This window comes from Aphelocoma coerulescens, chromosome 6 (genome assembly GCF_041296385.1).
Source record: "Aphelocoma coerulescens isolate FSJ_1873_10779 chromosome 6, UR_Acoe_1.0, whole genome shotgun sequence".
Lineage (NCBI taxonomy): Eukaryota > Metazoa > Chordata > Aves > Passeriformes > Corvidae > Aphelocoma > Aphelocoma coerulescens.
The window spans coordinates 24,906,668-24,926,614 of NC_091020.1; the positions used below are offsets into that span (position 1 = coordinate 24,906,668).

Sequence of the window (19,947 nt, forward strand, 5' to 3'; positions counted from 1 at the left end):
ATTAAAAAGCTTAAGCTCCAACTCACACTTCGAAGCATATGCTCAGATGGGAGGAAGACTAACAAAAACAGCCAGAGCCATCATCAGAACCACCCCTGTGAAAGGCCTAATTCCCTATATTGCTTTAATTAAAAGTGGATGAGTAGCAATCTCTCAGCCCAGAGACCTTTAAGAGAAATAAAGTCAATCTATAGGCTTATGAAAATAAAACAGGAGGATGGAAACAAACACAAAAATCCTGCCAGTTTTAGGGCTTACCAGAGGATTATAACATCTGGACGCTCTTTTCAAGGGGAGGTGAACCGAGAAACGGATGGTGTAGAGAGGAGACAACCATGCCTTGAAGTGAGTATCATGCACAGGGAGCTGTTGATGGGAGAAGAGGAGCAGAAAGCTGCAGAGAGGCAACAGCCTTGCCCACACACTTCTGTCCTCATGGCTGCCTGGAAGAACACTCCTATCTGCTGACACCACAGAACAAAGGACTTGGTTTAATTGCAAAAAAACAAAAATGGGCCCAGGGGAGAAAATCCAAATAGATGATGAGTATAGCTGATCTCCAGTGAAACAGAGAACAAGTAGTGAGGAATAATCCATAAAAGCTAAATATTTATCATCATTCTTACAGCAAGACACCACCCTGCTCCAGAGGACATCTGCAAAGAGATGTGAGCATGGAGGCTTTCAACACAGCAATACCACCAGTCAGGGCATAGGTCACTACAGAAGGACTTTACTGCTGCAGTATTTAAGTGCTATGCAATGTTTTATGGATTTGTTCTTCTATTGCCACAGGGAGATACGGCAATTCTAGTTTGTCTTCCTTTTTCCCTAGTACAATATGTGCAGAGAGTCTGGGGGTAGATTTGGACTCTCTTTCTTCTACTTGAGCCCCCAGGTCTTGTATTTCCTATTGGTAAAGAACTTCTGGCAGTGGGGAAAACTAGGAACACATCTCGGGCAGAATTAGTAACTAAATATGGGCTTAACTGGTGATTCCCAAGTTCATACCCTGTGGTAGGGGGACAGAGAGAAATTGAAACCAAGCCCCCAAAGTGGGCTCCAGCCCCTCTCAACTGGTCCCACGTCCCCAGGCTAAGCCTGTATGGCAGTGGGTGCAGGATGTCATCTTGGGCTTTGCTGGAGCAGTGTGGACACATGGATGCTCACAATGAACCAAACTCTTTTCCACTTAGGCCAGAGAAAATGAAAACCTTGTGAAAGTCACTTTGTCTTAGAAAGAAAGCAAGTTTACTTTGCTTAGCTTTATTACAACTTAGCCTTCTTATCAGTCTGATTTCATTCTTAAGTCATTTTAAACCCTAGTATCATATAATCTGGCAGCTACAGTGATGGGTTTTACACAGAAAACCCCAGGGAAAGGGTTTTCAAAAGCACTCAGACCCACTGTGACTGCTCCTGCTGAAGTCAACAGTAAATCCAATGATACCATTGGGAGCAGAGGTCAAGGCTGAGCAGGCTTGACACTACAGAAACTTATGGGTGGGATTTTCAATCTCTTCCAAACCGATTACTAATAACAAAGTATATTAAAAGTAAAGAGCTAAGCTGTGACCCTGAAAATATTTACATATGTACCTAGCTCACAGATTGTAAGTAATTATGGGAGGCCTGATTTCTCTCACTTTCTTTAATGGAAGCCAGGAATAAGGGCCCAGATGTGCAGAAAACCTTGGCTCATGGACAGGGTTAGTTACAATGATTTTGGTGAAATTACTCAGGTTCTGCAGAGACTGTGAGCACAGGCATGCACATGGCAAGACTTGTTAGAAACACAAGCATCTTCCTAAACCTTCAGCTGCACAGTGACATGCAAACACACCAAATGAGAGACTGTGATGGTGCTGGATAACAGCGTTAAAATCCACTCTCTTCTAATCGACTGTAGCGAAACTTGGACCAGAAAATGAAGGCTAGTTAAGAAAAACTGGAGGGGTGTGTGTGTTTTATTATTTGTGCAGATCTAACATTGTGACATGCACTAACCTAACTTCAAAGGATGAAACATCATTATTACAATGCATTGCGTTGAGTATAACCATTTCCAGGCTATTATGCAAGCCCAACTGAAATAATATTATGGGTACAGGATTATTCTTGCTCTCTATTAATCCCAAGAGGAAGAGGGATGTGACTTATTTTCTCATCCTGACAAATCATCTCAAGACACTGCTGAATCAGACATGTTTGCAGCTTAAGAGGAAATAAGTAAAAATGTTCAGCTTTTATTACTAAGTTTGAAGATTCATTAACAGGAATGTAAAACTAAACCTCATTTAAATCTCTTCATTGTTCACAATATAAATCCTTAGATTGTGCAGCTACACTGGAATGAGAAAAAAAAAAAAAAAAAAGATTTAGGGGAGGTGACCTTCCCAGCTATTAGTTTCCAGGCAGTTTTACTCCCAGGTTCCTGTACAATACAGCAGTCTTCCCTGCAAACGTTTCAGGGGAAATGCTTTACTTGCATAAAGGCTGCAACTGTTCCCACTGCAGTGAAGCCATAAAACTATTGCACTTGAACCAAAACCTGATAACAGCTTAATGGCATAAAGCAATATTTGGACTAAATTGAGCCTGATCATATCACTCTAAAGTTCTTTTCCAAGTAAAAAGACTTTTATTTATAGTCTTTACTTACACCCAAGAGACTTTGACATATTTTAACTAACCTGCCTTCCTTGTCTTCTTAACCTTGGTCCCTTTCCAAGAAAAAAAGATGTCTTCTGACCACGAATGGGTTTGATTTCCAGGAGCAGAATTAACCCAAAACAAATCCCTTGTGTTTATTCACTGAGTGACGGTGCATGTTCTGCGGAGTGAGCTTAGCCAGTATTTCCTTGATGAAAGGGGTGGAGGGCAACAGGCTGGAGTTACCTCTCCTACCACATCAACCACTTCCATGAAAAAAATCTTTGAATCCCACCTATTCCAACTCTTCTGGTTTCACAGACAGCACTGGGAGAGCAGACTACAGCCGGACCCACCAGTGGATTGGTGTCACTCCTACTGGGACCCACTGAATCTCCTCACACACATCACCCCATGCTGACAGACTCACCTCAGGCTGCTGCACTGCAGAAACATGGCTTAGACTGTGCAATCCTGGCTACAAACACAAACTGGACAAAGCAAAGCACACCACAGCCTTCCCTTCATGTGCTGGGTACACACAGGAGGGACTTCAGAAATGCCCTGGTGGTCAGATACCACTGCAGCCACCACCACAGCCAAGGGAGGCTAATGCAAGGACAACTCAGCAGTATTTAAAGACCAGAGAGTCAATTCACCCTCTCTTTGACAGGAACGGAAAAAACAACATTTTTGTCTAGGGTGAGGGAAAGAAATTGAAAACAAGTATTATATCAGGTTGAACACGACCACAAGAAAAGCCTTTTCCTGTCTCTGAGGGTCTTTTTTTTGCCTTGTGCCCAAAGGTGTTTTCAAGCAGATCTAGTGATGTGCCTCCGAGTGCCTCCTCTGCTCACAACATAGTGCACATCTGCTCCAGGCCTGGCTGGTGTGGGCATGTGACATGGTGATGGCATCACACAAGATGCAGCAGTCCCCAGGTCCTGGACACCTCAACTGCCTGCAGCAGCATTACCCTGGAACGCTCTGTGTCTTCATTTCCCAAACACCCTTTCCAGAGCTGCTCTGCTCTCTGGGAAGGAGCAGGGGTACCTGTTACCTCACTAGCAGGGGTACCTCACTGCCTTGGCTTTGTCAGACTTTGTTAGATCAAGAAATGGGAAACGAGGCCCAGGCAGGTGATTCAAGCAAGCTCTTAGTGGTCCAGCAGCACATCCCTGGCTGTGGGAAGCAGCAGGGAGCAGGTGGGGCAAGCAGGGCAGTATCACACTCCAGCAGAGCAGCTTTTGTGTGGCAGACAGTGTCCTCCTTCCAGCTGCAGGCAGCTCACTGGTGGCTCCCCCAGCCCCTGCCACCATGTGCCAGAGCCAGCAGCAAGTGATCCCTTCTTCTCCTAGGCCCTGGAAGAAGATGGGGGTTGGGACATTGTGCAAGAGTAAATATTTACATAGCCAGAGCCTTCCTTCCCCTGCCCTGTATTTTCTCCCCTTCTTAAAATGTCACAGATCAGCTGTTTCCATAATTGTGCAGGAAATGAGTTCCCTGCTGGCTGGCAGCTTAACACTCACGTGTGCTGGGTCTACTGTAGCTGCACTGCTCACCTCTGCTGCTGGCCCCTGCATCCACCCAGGATCTTTGGAGGATGTGGCCAGAGGGGAAATGGGACAGTCAGGGATGTGGCCACAGAGCTGCCTGTGGCTGTGGCAGTCCTTCTCACAGCTGCAGCTTAGAGGAACCCCTATTCCCTAGTCCACGGGTCAGATCAGGATCCCGGGAGACCTGACACTCTGTTTATGCCACTTCAGAGCAAACATCCAAACCAGACTAACAGAGTTTCCTGCCTGCACACAGCGGCAAGGGCACTCAGGAAATTCAGGCATATTTCAAGCTTGAGACTTTTTCTTTGTTCTTCGGACAAAGCCTCGTTCACTGGAGATGTTGCTAAAAGGATTATCTATAGGAGACTTCTTTTCCCAAGAGGAAATCTGCTAAACACACAAATCTGCATTTGCTATGTTTTGTATGAGGCGGGATTAATACAGGAACATTCTTCCTTCTGCTCTCCGCATCTAATGATTTAAATAGACCAGCCATGACGACACTGCCCTGTGGGAATAGGCCCAAATGCCTTCCTCCTGTACTCCAGCCTGATGGTTTTACTCCTGGCCTGAGATGATACCAAACTACCCAGCATTTGGTGAGAAGAGTTGGAAGAATTTGGTGGGAATCACATCTAACAGTGCACTCAGTGAACAAGTGAAGTCTGTCCACCAGCCTGAACACCAATAAAATCCCATCATGGGCAAACCAGATTGCAAATGTTTTGCATATTCCAGGTCAGCCCTGTGCTGTTCAGAGCCCTGAATACAAGAAGCACCCTGCAAGTCTGAACTTGCCAATGCTTAGGATGTAAAAGCAGAAGGAATGTAATTTTCTGCACTTTACTTAGAGGTGGCAAAACCCTGATAGAAAACGACATGGTGGAAGTGCTTAACTTCAGACCCACGGAAATTTGAGGGCAAACATTAATTACCTCAATCCTGCGTACAAGCCTGGGGCCTGTATTAGCACCTCTCTGAATGGAAGAAGCTCAAGAGGATTGAATTTCCCACTTCTAGGACTTACTTTCCTTTCGTCATCTACCTATGCCTGGTTTCCTCTTTCTAATTCCCACGTTATTTCCTTCTCTCTACCTCAGCTTTCCCTTTAAATGGGACTAAACTGTAAGAAAGAAGCCCCACAGGGGAGTAGACACTGCCATGGGTTATTTCATTATAGTGAACACATATTAAGTTTGGCAAATCCCTGCCTGCAGTATCCCCTCACTCTGCTGCTGAGTATAAAGATCCCCTTATGAGTAACGACAAACATGTTCATGAGAGCCTGGAAAAAGCTGCATTGTGGAGCAGGGAGGTCTGCAAACACACCAGACTAGAGAACATCACCACCTAAAAAGCTCAATAGATAGAGAAAATAAAGTAGGAGAAATCAAGCAGCAAATTCCCAAGTTCATTGCTTCCAATCTACAGGAAAAAAAATAAAACACAACCTATTTTAAGCATGTGAGTGTATAAATAAATCAGATGGCCCAGCCAAAAGGCAAAGTGGGCTGAAAACAGATTCAAACATAGGTCTAGACTGTTAGCTGTGAATCTCAGCTGGGCTCGTCTCTCCTGTATTGCCCAGGCAACTTAAATCTGAATACAACAAAGACAAGATTAGGTAGATAAGTTATATCCAGAGGGAATATCTAGAGCCTGTGGGGCTGCAAAGCCATCTGAGTCCCTGGAAAGCTTGACTCCTGTGTTAAAAAGCACTTTCATTGTATGGGCCATTTGTTGATGGATTGTGGGAAAAAGTCAGATTTCAAACCAGAGAGGAAGACAAGCAAACCCTTATATAAAGTCACCCTCTCCCCAGTCTGTGGGTTGAATGCAGAATGCTCTCAGACTTACTACATACCACCCACTTTAGATTACAGACTTGCAGAGTTATTTTTAAAAAGTAATTATAGTAGTAGAGGGCACACTCATCTGGAACGGCTGCCTGAGGAAACGACGAGCCCAATGTAGCTCAAACTGCTTTTCAAGTCTATAATCGTGTTTATTTATTGCCTTTAAAAACAAGAATCAAAATCCAACTAATTTCTGAGTAAAAACGTCTGTATATCTCCCTAAGGAGTCCAGGCAGCTAGACTACACTGAAAACCTTCTCTGGCCTTTCAGTCTAGCATCCAGAGCTGCAAAAAAAAATAATCCCCATTAGCTCTGGCTTCAAGGAAACCCAAACCCAAATCCCTTTCCATTCTTTCTTTTCCCTTGAAACCGTGGCTTGATCATTACAAAATCCTCATCAGGAGATTCAAGTGGTCTAATGAGAGGCACATCATGTTTTGCATATGCTGATTTCTGCCCAGAGGTGGTTTCTGGTTGAGCAAAACACGAGTTCTTAACCTGTGTGAGAAGAGTGGGTTTACAAGCCCCAGAAAAAGATTCCATAGCTTTTTTCTATTCCAGCCCCTCATTTCAGCTGTCAGCTGGTGGATTTTGGATCTGTGTGAGAAAGGACTCAGAAGAGACACTGAAAGAGAGAAAAGAGGACCAGGTACTTGGGCAGATATAAGGAATATTTTTCCCCTCTTTTTCTTCATTTTGTAATGGAATCAGACCCTTGATTCATGCCCTATTAATGCCCAAAGACCTTCAGAAGGCCTGACCTGTGAAACAGGCTCAGCATGCAAAGCCAGCAGCCCCATGCACTCCAGTCCGTGGGGCTCCTTACAGCTCCTCCTCAGCAGCCGCTCTGAAAGCTGGCGCTGGCCATGCCTTTTCCACAGCTTTTTCAATAGGCAGCAGCCTTAGGGCATCCTGTGACCTCATACTTGACGACTTGTCTTTCAACCAGAAGACACTTAAACCCTAAAAATATCTCCACGGAGCCTAAAGAAAAGAATATGCCTGTTCCCCTCAAAATCATCAATCCTCCCGCCGCCTGGCGAGGAACAGCCGCTTCCTCCCGGCAGCCCCTGCTTTCCCTTCAAGCCTGGAGCCGACAGGAAATCCATTCTCCTCTTGAGAGAGACAGGAGATGAATTTTCCACAATAGCTCTCCTAGCAAGGCAGAAAATAGAAAGACACAATAGAAACTGCTAACTCAAACAATAGGAGCTGCTGAAGGGCAGCTCACCAGAAGCTCAGCATCACCCAACTCCCAAATATGCTGGAGTGGAAAGAAGCCAAGGACCTGTTAGCTGTCTTGCTAACACAATATCCAGGCTCAAACATAACTTTGTTTTAAACCTGGAAGCACTCTCCCCTTTCAGAGAACTGACAGGAAAATGTAAAATACGTACATTAAAATGAAATTGCACTGCATTATGGAATGCCCCCCAAAAAGATTTCCATAGCTCTTCAAGCCCACAGCATCTCGTGCCACAGTGCCACGGGTCACCTCTCCACCCTCTGGCAGCTCCTCAGAGATGGGGACAGGGGACTGCAATACTGCCTTATTGCAGGTGGTGGAAGGGGATGGGAGCAGAGCCCCTCTCTCTTCCGGGAATTTGTTGCCTCATATTCAGAAAAGCACAGCAGAACATCTTGGTTATTAATGTTACACAGGTAAGGCTCAGCAAACCAGACATCTGAGACTCTGCTCTCTGTGTGTGTATGCCTATCATGCCTGTAAGACTACCCTGCATATTAAAGAAACACTGTTTCAAATAACTTAATTCATATTTTAATCTAAAACATAAGACATGCCTTGATAAAGAGAATTTTATCTGATCTCTCTTGGGTTTTTTAATATTTATGCTACTTTTTGACTAGCTTTGAACTGCTGCAACACTATTCATTTCTGAGTAGGTCAGAAATGAAATTCTGAGGAATTCAAAATGACCCCAAAAAAAAGTTTAAATCACTTACTAATAACTTGCTGCCCTGGCTCAGACTGATGAAGGACAGAATAATCAAAAATTTTTTTTAAAACCTGAAATTTGCACATAAAATACAGCTAAGAATTAGGACAAGGAATGCATTTCCTTTTAAATGCTCTGCTAGCAACCAGCTCTCCAAGGGAGAAAACAGCCTGCAATAAAAATACCTCTAAAAGTTCTAAGGCTCCTCCTCGGCCATTGTGTGCCTTACATCACCCCCGTACCTCCCAAGGTGGGCAGAATAAATGTTGAAAACACTTTCCATGCACTGTACCCTGCTGAAATGCAGCACCTTTGACAAAATTACACACGGCCACGTCCCAATTTTGCCGATCCTGGTCTCGATTTACACAGGTGGAACATGAATGGCTGGATCTGAGGGTCACTGTGGTGCTGGCTGTGAGGATGAACACATCATCTCTGCTCCAGCACATGATCGCTGAACTGAACACTGCTTCTCCTCCAGCCCGGAGCAAAACAAAAGGTGAAAAGCTGGCATTTACAAAGCTGAAAGGAAAAAAAACAAAAACAAACAAACAAAAAAACCAAACAAAAAAAAAAACAAACAAAAAAACCCAAAAAAAAACAAAAAAACAAAACAAAACAAAAACCCAAAAAACACCAACGCCGCTCTCACCACCGGGGACTGAATCCTGCTGTTGCAAACCTACTGAAGCCCTTTTCCTCAGCTTCATCTTGCCCAAAAGACAGCACTGGAAAGGGGAGGGGGAAAAAAAACAAACCCAGCATCTCAAACCGAAACCAAAAAGCAGACATAAGCACCTGGGATGCAGTTCATCGGCAAATCTCCTTCCCCACTGCAGCCCGGGAGTGGCAGAAACAGAGGTGAGGAAGGTCCCAGCCGGCATTGGGGAGAAGTTATTCCCCATCCTCCCGCATTGTGCAAAGCGGGGAGGCTCCCGCCGGCACCCCTCAGCAGCCCCAGGTGTCGGGGCGGTGCTGGGGCGGCCGCCCGCGCCCTCCCCGAGCGAACCTCTCCCTTCCCGCAGCGCTCCTGACTCACACATGGCTCTGCCCTCGGCCGCCGCTCGCTCCTCCGGCTCCCCTGTGCTGCAGGAACAGCCTCCAGCAAACCTCAGGCTGGGAGACACTGGGGAACCGGGAGCCTTGCCCAGAGATTAAGCAGTCAGGCAAAGCCCTCCCGGCAGGGATCAGCTCGCCCCACTCCCACCCACTGTTCCCGGCAGGAGCAACGTGCCACAGCTCTGGAGCAGAGAACAGGGCCGAACTTGCACTCCCAGCAGGGATCTGTGCCGCCCTGAATTTGCTGCCAGTCCCTAAAACGCCTCAGCACGCACACTGTGTGCTCCCGCTGCCCCGGGCCCACGAAGGAGAAAGGCCCAGAGACCCTCTGAGATGGTGCGGGAGTGTTTCTCTTCTCGGGGCAAAGCAGGTCAGCGGGGCACAGCGGGGTGACAGCAGCTGGGTGACATCTCATCCCCCATGCTGGCATCTCTCCCAGTGCCCTGGGACACAGCCACCAAGCTACACTGGCACCACGCGCCCCAAAATGGATGGTTTCCTCTTTCCTTGCCCTAGTCAAGGGAGGAGGAAAACGTGAGTGGGGAAAATTTTGGAAGAGAGAAGGTGCCTCTCTGGTAGAGGCTCCCAAGCACTAGAAGCAGGGACTGGCGCCAGGCTGTGGTGTTGTTCCTCCAGCTGCTTGACCAAGCTGGTAGGGCAGCCTGCACTGATCACCCTGCTCCCCTGGGATAGGACTCAGCTTCCCAGGAGTTAGGAAAACCAGGCCCACAAAGCAGTCTCCTCGAACAGGATGTCTCCTTCTCCAGGCAGCATGGAAGCTGCAGAGCAGGCACCCAGTGAGGACTTTCCCCTTCTGGCACATCCTATGCAAAACCCTCCTGTTTCTTCAGTGGGGGTCAAAAGTGGTTTGAAGTCTGGCAAGAATCAAGCTGGAACCTATATGGGAAGTGCAAGGGGCTGCCATCATCAATGGCCAGCCTTCCATGCCGTGGCAAGCCCAAGCCTCTCTCCAAGGCAGGGATCTGCAGCCCAGCAGCCAGCATGACACGATGAGTTCATGCCATGCAGTGTGTTTTCCCCAGGGCTGCACTTTGGAAGACACAGTGGAGCAAGAAGAGCTGACATCCCTCCAACTTCAGTTTTGTCTCCAGATGGCTCTCCCATTTACTGCCAAGAGAAATGAAAAACAATGCAAGCCCTGGAGTCTTGGGTCAAGCACTGCAAAACTGTTAATCCCAGAGTTGCATCGCCCTGTCTCTGCCATTTCATTTGCTGCTGCGGTCTCCAGAAGCTCAGCAGACGAGACTTCTGCTTCCAGCTGAAATTCCTTCATTAATTACCTCAAGATCCCTGAAAAAGGGAGCCCAAATCCATAACCCCTTCTCGCTGCTCACGCAGATGTAAAAGTACCTGACAGGGAGGGAACAAAACTACTCATCCACACTCCAAAGATCATTCTTCAGATATGCAGCAGAAGAGGTGATGGAGAAATCAGTGTATTGCAAATGGGCTCAACCAACAGCCACACTGGTACATTCAAACAGCACTTTCCATCCATGTCTTCTTAGAGCAACAAACTCTCTTTGGTCTAGAGAGGGGTTTTTGCAGCAAATTTTATTCTAACTCTTCCACAGTCTCCCTCCAAAGAAAAACATTCATACCACGAACTGCAAAAATGCTCTCTGGCCAATCCAGAGAGTTTCTCATGCAGTTTTCTTCTGCACAATCCCTCCTGATGCAGAATTTTCCAACATTAGAAAGGGAAATCAGAGAGAAGAATGGAAAAACTCATGGGAAGAAGACAAAATGAGGAAAGGAGATGAAGATACCACTTCTAGCCTCTCAGTATGATTAAAAAAAGTCCCAAAAAAATTGAAGGCAAAGAAGTGACTCTCTAGAAGTAAAACAAAACTACACAATTGTCCACAGGACATTTTCTACGGGACTACCTGGCACTATATATAATTTCTTTGCACCTCTTAATGGCACTGAAAACCGTAGAGTCCTTATTTGTGTAAGGGAGAAGTGAGGGTAAATATATTCGAAGAAAGAAATTGATGAACATAAGATAAAGGTATCTAGAGGAAAGAGGAACTGCACTTTCCTGCTGCTGAACCCAGTATGGTCTCTCCTTGGGGGGCAAGGCTCTGAACTCCATTACATTTTCCTTGGTTTTATGGGTAAAAGGTTTCCAGCACAGTCAATTACTAATTATTATTTCAGGAGAGCATCGACAAACAGGAGTTGCAGGATGGAATATGCCAACTTCCTAGGCCAGACCTGATGGGGGGGATTTGTCTTACCCTGCAAGTGGAACAGCAAACCCCAGGCACTCAGAACCCAGCATGCAGAGCCTCTCCAGCTTGGTTGAATCAGGCCCACTGTAAGCAAGCAGGACCATAACATCTTCATAAAGTAGGATTTAAGTACAAACATCTGCCTTGCCATTTTTTAATTAAGGGAGTTTATAGCTAAGTATTCGTTTCCATAATCCACGGCTCCAGCTGCAGAAATGCCATGCGTATTCTAATTATGGCAGCTAGTTTATTTATCAGAGTTTGACACTGTTTGACATTTAGCTGAGTCACCTTGTTCCTGGGTAAAGCAACAAGGGCTGTTCAGCACTTCAAGAAAGAGGCAGAGATTCGATATCAAAAGTAGAACATATATCACAGACATTTTAAATTAGATACAGCTGAGGTCTATTCTGTTCTGGCAGCTTCTCTCTTTGGGACACTAAGTCAACCCAAATGTTTTCCAGATATAACTCTTCCCCTCAAGGACATGTGGCACTACCATCTCCCTCATGTTTGTGGAGGGTGGGAAGAGTAGGAAGTGTTGTAATGGGCATATGGGGTTTATCTCATCCTCTGCAAATACCATGCACCCATATATCAGGACATTCATCATGAAGATCTGCACAAAGACTGAGCAGCAGCCACGTGCAGTCAGCCAACATTTTTCTAGAAGAAGATAAAACAGATAGGCCAGTGACAGTCAATACAGGAGGAACAAATGCTACCTGCAGATGGGATTTTCCTACAGTACCTCATGTGAAGGCATCTGCACTCCTGTACAGTGTTTCCAAGGGCCTCAAAATGCTTTCCAGCAAGAAAGGCAGGCCAGCAGTATCCCTTTTTATCACAAAGATGTTTCATAAAGTGATTTGTCTATGAGTTTGTTGGTGATACAGCTAAAAAGAGAGCCCACGCTTGGACTTCTCATCCCAGATAGGAAATGGATGGCAACACCACCTTCCTCTGGCTGCAGAGGCTGGGTGCAGCACAGAACACTGCAGAGAGCAAACCCTGAACCTGGGACTGCCTTCCACAAGGTCGATGGAGGCTGCCAGCACGCTGCCAGGCAGCTGTTCTGCCCTGCTGTGGCTCTGATGTTTGTGTTGTGTATTTGTGCTGCTGGTTTCTAAGTCCCTACTCCCCAACAACCCTGGAGCTGTGCTCACCACACATCTGGAGCAACTGCTTTGTCTGCAAATAGTGTTGGGGAGTGCAGCACACTCCTGGAGAAGACTAAACCCTCCCATCCCAGCTTCTCTTCACAGATTTTAAGGGAAGAGCTGGGATCTCCTTTTAATAGCGGGAGACAGAATAGACCTTTTAAACAGGCTGAAAATACTCCATTTATCCTGGCAGGCACTGCAGCGAGCCAAACTTTAAGCCAACAGCCAGAATCGTGCAGTCAGACAATAGGGAGCTGGCCAGAGCCTGCACTTCCAGAGCACGCTGTGGTCTGGCTCACCTCCCCCATGCCATCCCTGCAGCCACTGCTGGAAGAAGCTGTGTAGGAGTGTGTGCTGTTACCCTGAGGACAGGATATCCATCATGTCCAGGCCCTCTGCGAAAGCTGTCAGAGGGACAGTGGCTCAGGCCAAAAAGATAAGTAAATACCTTTTTGGCCAGCATTGCAGAAATCCCTATTTGCATTTAACCTTCCTTCAGTTTCCTTTCTATCCCAGTGGCAACTCCAGTTATTCATTCCTTATTGTACAGTAACAGTGTCTGCAGAGCCATAGCATCCAGAAATGACAAAGACTGACTCTGGTCCCAAGTGGTCTCCCAAGTGGTGGCCAGAGCTCAGGCTGCCTGGTTGCACCCCACAGACACAGCACCCCAGAAGCCATTAAATCCCTTTGTGTGACAGGGCACGAGCCAACCTGAATCTGAACAGCTGATGCAAGATCCCCTGAGAGCCCTAAACACCATGCCAGCTATTTTAGGAGGAGGTGGAGGTCTGATATCACAAGGCTGGGTGTATGAGCTCCCAGGGAAAAGGCATTTAAGAAAATGGTCACAAAAAGTACTAGAGACAGTAGCTGGGGAACTGCAGTCTCCAGCTGCTCTCACCCATCTTATTTAGGGCTTTCCCCACAGCATTACCTGGTAGAAAAGGAATGATTCTTTGCTTGGGATCTTTCTGGCCTCCTTCAATAGGAAACTTGTCCAGAAGCTGCATCTGCAAAGGAAGCAAAACAAATGTCTTAGGGGGAAACATGGACTGTCTGCATAGGGACCGAGGGATCCCTTGGTCTGTGTGTGGTTTAGGACAAAAGCAACTGCAGGAATTACTTTGTCTTGTTGGAGGGGAGCCTGTACTAAAAAAGGTATGATACAGTTCACTCCAAGAAAGGGAGGGCAAGTTTCTGGCAACACAGAGGAGCTGGGACAGGGCCCAGGCAGACAGCTGAGCCTGGCCTTGCTGTCATTCTAAAATTAGGCTCCCAGTTTTTGCTACAAAACACACGCCTTGTCTCTAATACACAGCCTGCCTGTGCTCATGGAGCAACAGGTTTTACCTGTCCATCTGACAGACCACCCTCCTGGCAAAAAATGCTGTTCAAACAACCAGATTAAAGCACATCTAATAAAACACCTGCTCTGCTTTTATGGCAGAGCCAGAAAGACCCACTGCCCTGGTCCAGTAAGAAAGAGCATTCCTGTTCTCCCAGGGAGACAGAGATGGGGTTTTGGGGAATGTCTTCCACTGCAGTCCCTGCATGGAGGATAGCAGGCAGGGAGGCCTCAGAGAGCATAGCATCCCACAGAACACCACAAAAGGCCTGAAAGCACAGCTCAGCGTGGGTGTGCTCTTGGCCAAGTACCCTTTAGCACATGGTTTCCTAGCCTAGGAAAGCTGCATGCTGATCTGACATTCCTAAAGGAGCCCTACAATATATCCTTGGGTGATGAGACCTGATGGACCAGTGCCACTGAGGCTGAAGACCAGCTGAAAGGCCTCAGACAAAAAGATGCACCTGCTCTAGTGATACCATCATGGACTTGCCCAAAAGAGACCAACTCCAGCCCTGAAAACTGCCAGAACCTCTCATCTCTCCCATTCCCCCTCTGCAACCTTTGGTTCTCATTCAGCATGTGGTGCTACCAACACAGAGACCCAAATCTTCACATTGTGTTTCATTTCTCCCCATGTTTCATATTCATGATGTCTCTATGATGCTCTATGTCCCCTCTCTACTCAGAAGCCCTGGCTCCCTCGGGCAGGGGGAACTCCAAATCTCCTGCCAGCCCCAGGGCTCCTTTCCAACATACCAGGAGAGATGTCTTTCAACTCATAGTCCACAACCCCTGTGATCTCTGAAGAAGGCAAGGAAGGAAAAGCAAGCAGTCATGTTACTTGCCCTTGCAGAACCCCTATCTCCTCACCTGAACTGGATCTACAGCTCAATACGAATACCCAAAGTGGCAGCAAGAGCTGGGGGAAGGGAGGGGATACTCGTCAATCAGCAATCAGCATTTAATCTCATCAGTGCTACGTGTCCAAGAGAGAGCCTGTGTGAGTTAACAGCAGTTTTGCTAGGTCGACAGATTTCCTTTTAAAAATATTTTTTTGCTAACTTGGGGAAAAAAAACAGAGTTGTTTTTTTTTATTTTTTACTGGTTTTGTTTTAAGCACGCAGAATCCTTCTCGTCTTCCACCTCACACAACATCTCCAGCATTTTGACCATATGGCACAGCAAACCAAAGATCAAGGGGAAACTCGGGAGTAGAAGGAACATCTGTGCAGGAGAAGAATTTAAAAGATCCCACATGTTTCCCCATCAGGGAGTCAGCCTGGTAAATAAATAGACCATAGCTTTGCGGATTGTTAGTTAACTCGCTTTTCTGCCTACAGAGACACGTTTTTTATTGAAAATGGGAAATTTTGTTTTCTTGTAGGTAGAGCTCTGGGTGTCTGAGGTCAGGCACGGGCAGGAGTTTCCTTCAAAGAAGAGGGAAAAAAAAGGAGGGGGAGGGAATCCCTACCTACTGACTTGAAGTTTCACTGTTGCTCCACTTTTAGCCAGGAAGGCAATTCTCACTTTACTATGCGGTGACTGATTGAAGCTGGAACTGATACAGTCAAATTCCCATGGTTATTCTTGGAGTTAGATTAGCTTGGCTAATACAAGCCTTTTTAACCACATCAAGAGAGTCACAACGTGTATAACTTAGTGCTATTTATCTAAAGGGTGGATATCAGCAAAATAGATGCAATAAACTGCAGCTGGAAGAGTTTGGCTAAGCTTTCCTAGACTACACTTTCTACCCTAGCTCTTGCCTTCACTGGGAGGGTCTGGATGGCAGGGAGCTGGGGGAGGCAGGGGCACTCAGGAAGCCATGGATCCTTCAGGATGTTAAAGTCAAATAAAGTGCAGCAGAAGCAGGGAGCCTTCCTCAGCACTCTCCTGCACCCAATTCTGCCATTCAAAGCCAGTGCAAGTTAGAGCTAAAGTCCTAGAGAAGCAGGATTCTGTATCCTCCCACCCACAGAGAAGGATGCAAAGTGGAAGATGAGGAAGAGATGTATACAGGAGAAAAAAAACCATCAGTGTACCTGAATGAAACATCCCAAATCTTCCAAATGTGATGGGGTGTCCCAGGCCAATGCCTAACATCCCCACTCAGCCCAGCTCTGAGGAGACAAATGGAGTAGCTGGGAATGAAGAAAGTTAAGGGCTGAACTACCAAAACTCTTCCTGGTAGGCACAGCCCTTTCCTCACATGACTAACAGACAAAGACCAATAAACAGATTTTCAGTTCTCTTAATTAGATGTCTGCAGAGCATCTGAAAGTCAAAAACTCTTTTGTCTGTGACAAATGTTTTTCCATTAAAGGAAGTTATTCTTGTTATAACTGCAAATACACATATGACTGATTAAAAAACCCCTTCACTTAATGCCCCAGGTTATTCTGCTCAGACATGGGCAGTCTCCACAAGTTGTTGCTCACATCTTTGATATGTGACAGTTAACTTAGGGACAAAGTGTGTTAAATCAGAAAGCAATTCTGTCACCTGGAGTAAAATCATCCCAGTATGGAGGAAAAGAAGGGAAGTCTGGATGCAAAGTCCCAACAAACTGAATTAGGGATGTAGTTGACTTTGGGCAGACCAAAAAAAACACAGCTGGGCAGTGCATTTTGGCAAACCTGGAGGAGGTTCATTTGCTCACAATGAGGAGGAGCCTCCAATTGCATGACTGGTATGGTGAGCAGAAAAAAACTGTTACCATGTCCCTGTATCACAGGGTGGAGGATCCGTTTGGAAACAGGGAGGGTATATGGAAACCAGGAAGTGAGCTTCCCATCCATTCAGGCAGCATGTCTGGAGTCAGGCTGAACAAACACATCCCACTCTCACTTCTGGCACAATAGATGTGTGTCCACGAATAAATCACCACCAAAATTGCCTCTCCAGGCTTTGTCTCTCCAAACTGCTCTGGGTTTGCTGACATCTTTCCTACCCAAGTCCTGCACAATCCTGAGCACCTTCCTTCTTGCTTCTGCCTAAAACTCCTTTAGAAGACCTGCTATAAAACCTTGTGGTCCGGATTATGACTTTCTTGCAGTGGTAAGCAAATGATCATGCAATTAATGTCATTAAAAATCAAGGGAATTACTCATGTGAGTTACTGCTCATTAAAATGAAAACAGACTCAAAAGCACTGGCCCACTCCACTCCTTTCAATTTGTACATAACTACGAAATCACTTGACTTGCAAGAATGAAATAGGAAGATTTCAGAGTATCAACTCAACCACTTTTCCAGGCATCTTCCTTCTCATCTCTTCTGCCTCAGGCCACCTTTACCTAAAATGCAAATATGCCATGAAGAAAGAGATGCTCCTGCACACAAGAACCATTTGTGTTTGCCAGATAACAGCATCTCTGGTCATTTCACATCAGCTCTGCTGTGAAAATAAGATTCAGCCCTGTCTGCTTTGCAATGGTAACACCTGGTTAAAAATCTTAATAAAGAAAAACAAGTGCCCTTGGAGACACTGGAAGTAGCATCTCTGAGGATGAGAAGCCAAGCATCTTCCTGATAATTTACTTACTACATTTTACCTATCTTGGTTAAATTTTCATGAAACAACATTTCTTGCTGCTGCAGACATAAGAACTTACAGCACCCAAGACTAAGAGGCAATTTCTCTTTGGCAGGAGAGGCTTTTACTCTGCTACAAACCAGCCAGTGCAGGGGACATGAACATATAAACTGTTCAGTGGCTTGACCCTGGGGCATTTGCCAGTGAGAGCTTTGTTCCTCATTTGGTTTTGAGGTTTTGGAAGTTTGTGTCCAAATCCAACTCCCTGAAATTAATCCGCTGAGACAGTCACCTGACCCCCACCTATGCCTTACACCACAGACTATAGATGGGTTCCTGCTGGGCTGTTGGTTCCTCCCCTTCCTTCCTTGCAGCAGTTTTAACTCCGCCGGTCAGAAGAGTGGAGTTCTCCTTTTGAAATGAGCAAATGAGGACACCTACATAATCTCTTAGTGTGGAAATCTTTCTGGTTCCTTTTCAAGTGGATGCAGGTTTGTCATGTGCACAGATAAAACCAAAGCTCCACAGGAGGTCAGCACTGCAGTCACAGGGAGATTTTTTTATAACACAAAGATCCTGAGGATTACTTTCATACAAGCCCTTACTTTGGCAAGCAAAACAACATCCACCTTTGCAAAATGGTGAAGGACTCTGACCTTCTACAAAGAGAGATGAGGCCTCGCTCCCTTTCCAGGGTGTAATTTACTTGTGTCCCAGAGAAAGAGCAGTTGAAAATCAAACCATGACCAAGAGCAGCAGAGTTTTTTCAAGGGGCCCCTAGAAACCTCAGCTTGCCACCTTACTCTTGGCCACCCAAATGGCCAAGACTACAGTTCTTCCTACACTGAATGCCAACAAGCACATCAACTTCCCTCTTTCCAAGCACTCATCAGAAAATGCATTTTTTCATAAAAATAAGGCAAACTGACAACTTTAATTTAGACACTCCTGGACTTCAAAGGTAAAGTACATGAGGACAGTCAGGCATCAGGCATATCCCTTCTCACAAGGCTGATCTGATCTAGGAGTCCCAAGGAGGAAAGAAGGGCTACAGCCAACTGGGAGACAGGTAAGAGGAGAGGAGGCATCTGTACATGTATGGGGTTTGTGTGCACACTTCTGAGAGAGTCTGCCAAAGAAACTGGAAGAAAAGCAGAGATACTGCCAGGGATCTGAAACTAGTGATGATGGAATTCACATCCTCAGCAAGAGGGGTTAAGGGCATCTGCAAATCAGAAAAGACTGAAAGTCCCTAATGCAGATAACACAAGTTTAGATGAGAAGGAGAGGTAAGATACCAGAATAGGAGTTATTAATTAAACCCCTGAGGAGCTGCAGTAATTTCCTTTCATTTTGAAGTTGGAAACCAGCTGTGCTGCTTGCTGATGGGATTGATGGTTTCAGCATCATCAGCTATATTTTGAATTATAAACCATGTGATCTGCAAGACAGGAAATGGCCAGGATGGGTTTGAATTCTGTCATCTGCCAGAGTTTTCCTGTGGATAAACCTCTCTGGTCCTGTCTCTGCTTTTGCACCTGCAAAATGTGAGACAGATCTCAGGTAGGTGGCATGAGATTTAATCAAAAGCCATCACAGGCTCTGAGCCTTATGCTGCAGAGCAGGAGTCAGAGACTGAACTCAGAGGAACTACACTCATCTAAACCCAGCAGGACAGAAGCAAATGGAAGAAGTATTATTGGTGGTTTTCAGATACGATTATCCTCTCATTTGTGGGCTTGTCCATCTATAGCATATTCCAAATCCTGGTTAACCAGGGAATCCAAGGGGGTCTTTCACCTAAGGAAGATGGTTAGCCATATCCACAGATTCACCTTCTACATACTGGTCTAGAGAAGATAATTTCTTCAATTGTTTGGTTTTAGAATAGGTTTTCTGCTAAGGTTAACCAGGGGAACATTCATGACGTAAGTGGAAGGACTTGATTTACTCCAGCTCAGGACCATACCTGCTGAGATCAATGACAAAAGGACATGCAAGGCAGGGAATGAAACCTCTGCCACTGGGGCAGATCCCTCCACAGCATACAGCTGTTAGAGAATTTTCTCTAGGTTTCTCTGAGCTTCTTTTTATTTCTCCTCTGCTCCACCCTCTCAAAGGAACAACAAACCAGTTCACTCCCACGGACACAAGACAGCAGGAGGTCTGCTTAACTCCCATCCCTTCAAAATTGGCCAGAGCAGAGCTGTTCCTGAGCATAACACCAACTAGGAAAAGTTTGCAAAAGGTCTTTGGGTGAGGGCGTGGAACAGACTGAGCCCAGGGGAGCTCATCTGTTAGCCACTCACACATAGAACTGACATCTCACACAGCAGAAGGAGGTGAAACTCCATCTCTTCCTAAAGCTGTAACGGGTTCCACAATGCAGCAGGAATAACTGTATCAGGCAGTCAGTGACACTGGCTCCCTTGTGGTGTTACATGATGCCACAGCATGCAAGAGAAATGCAATAATTCAATCCCTGAGAAGCAGCAGCAACTGCTTTCCTTTTATTTTGAAAGAAAAAAAAAATTACAGCAAAAAGTCATCTG

General features: G+C 45.9%; 1 protein-coding gene across 8 annotated transcripts in view; it reads right to left on the reverse strand.

Annotated features, from left to right (window-relative positions):
- SH3PXD2A (SH3 and PX domains 2A) overlaps positions 1–19,947 on the reverse strand; it is a 255,167-nt gene that overhangs the window by 171,517 nt on the left and 63,703 nt on the right. For all 8 annotated transcript variants that reach the window (XM_069019941.1, XM_069019939.1, XM_069019938.1 and 5 more), the window contains exon 3: positions 13,447–13,522. In XM_069019941.1, the coding sequence (XP_068876042.1) occupies positions 13,447–13,522 (76 nt within the window). The remainder of the gene's footprint in view (positions 1–13,446; positions 13,523–19,947) is intronic.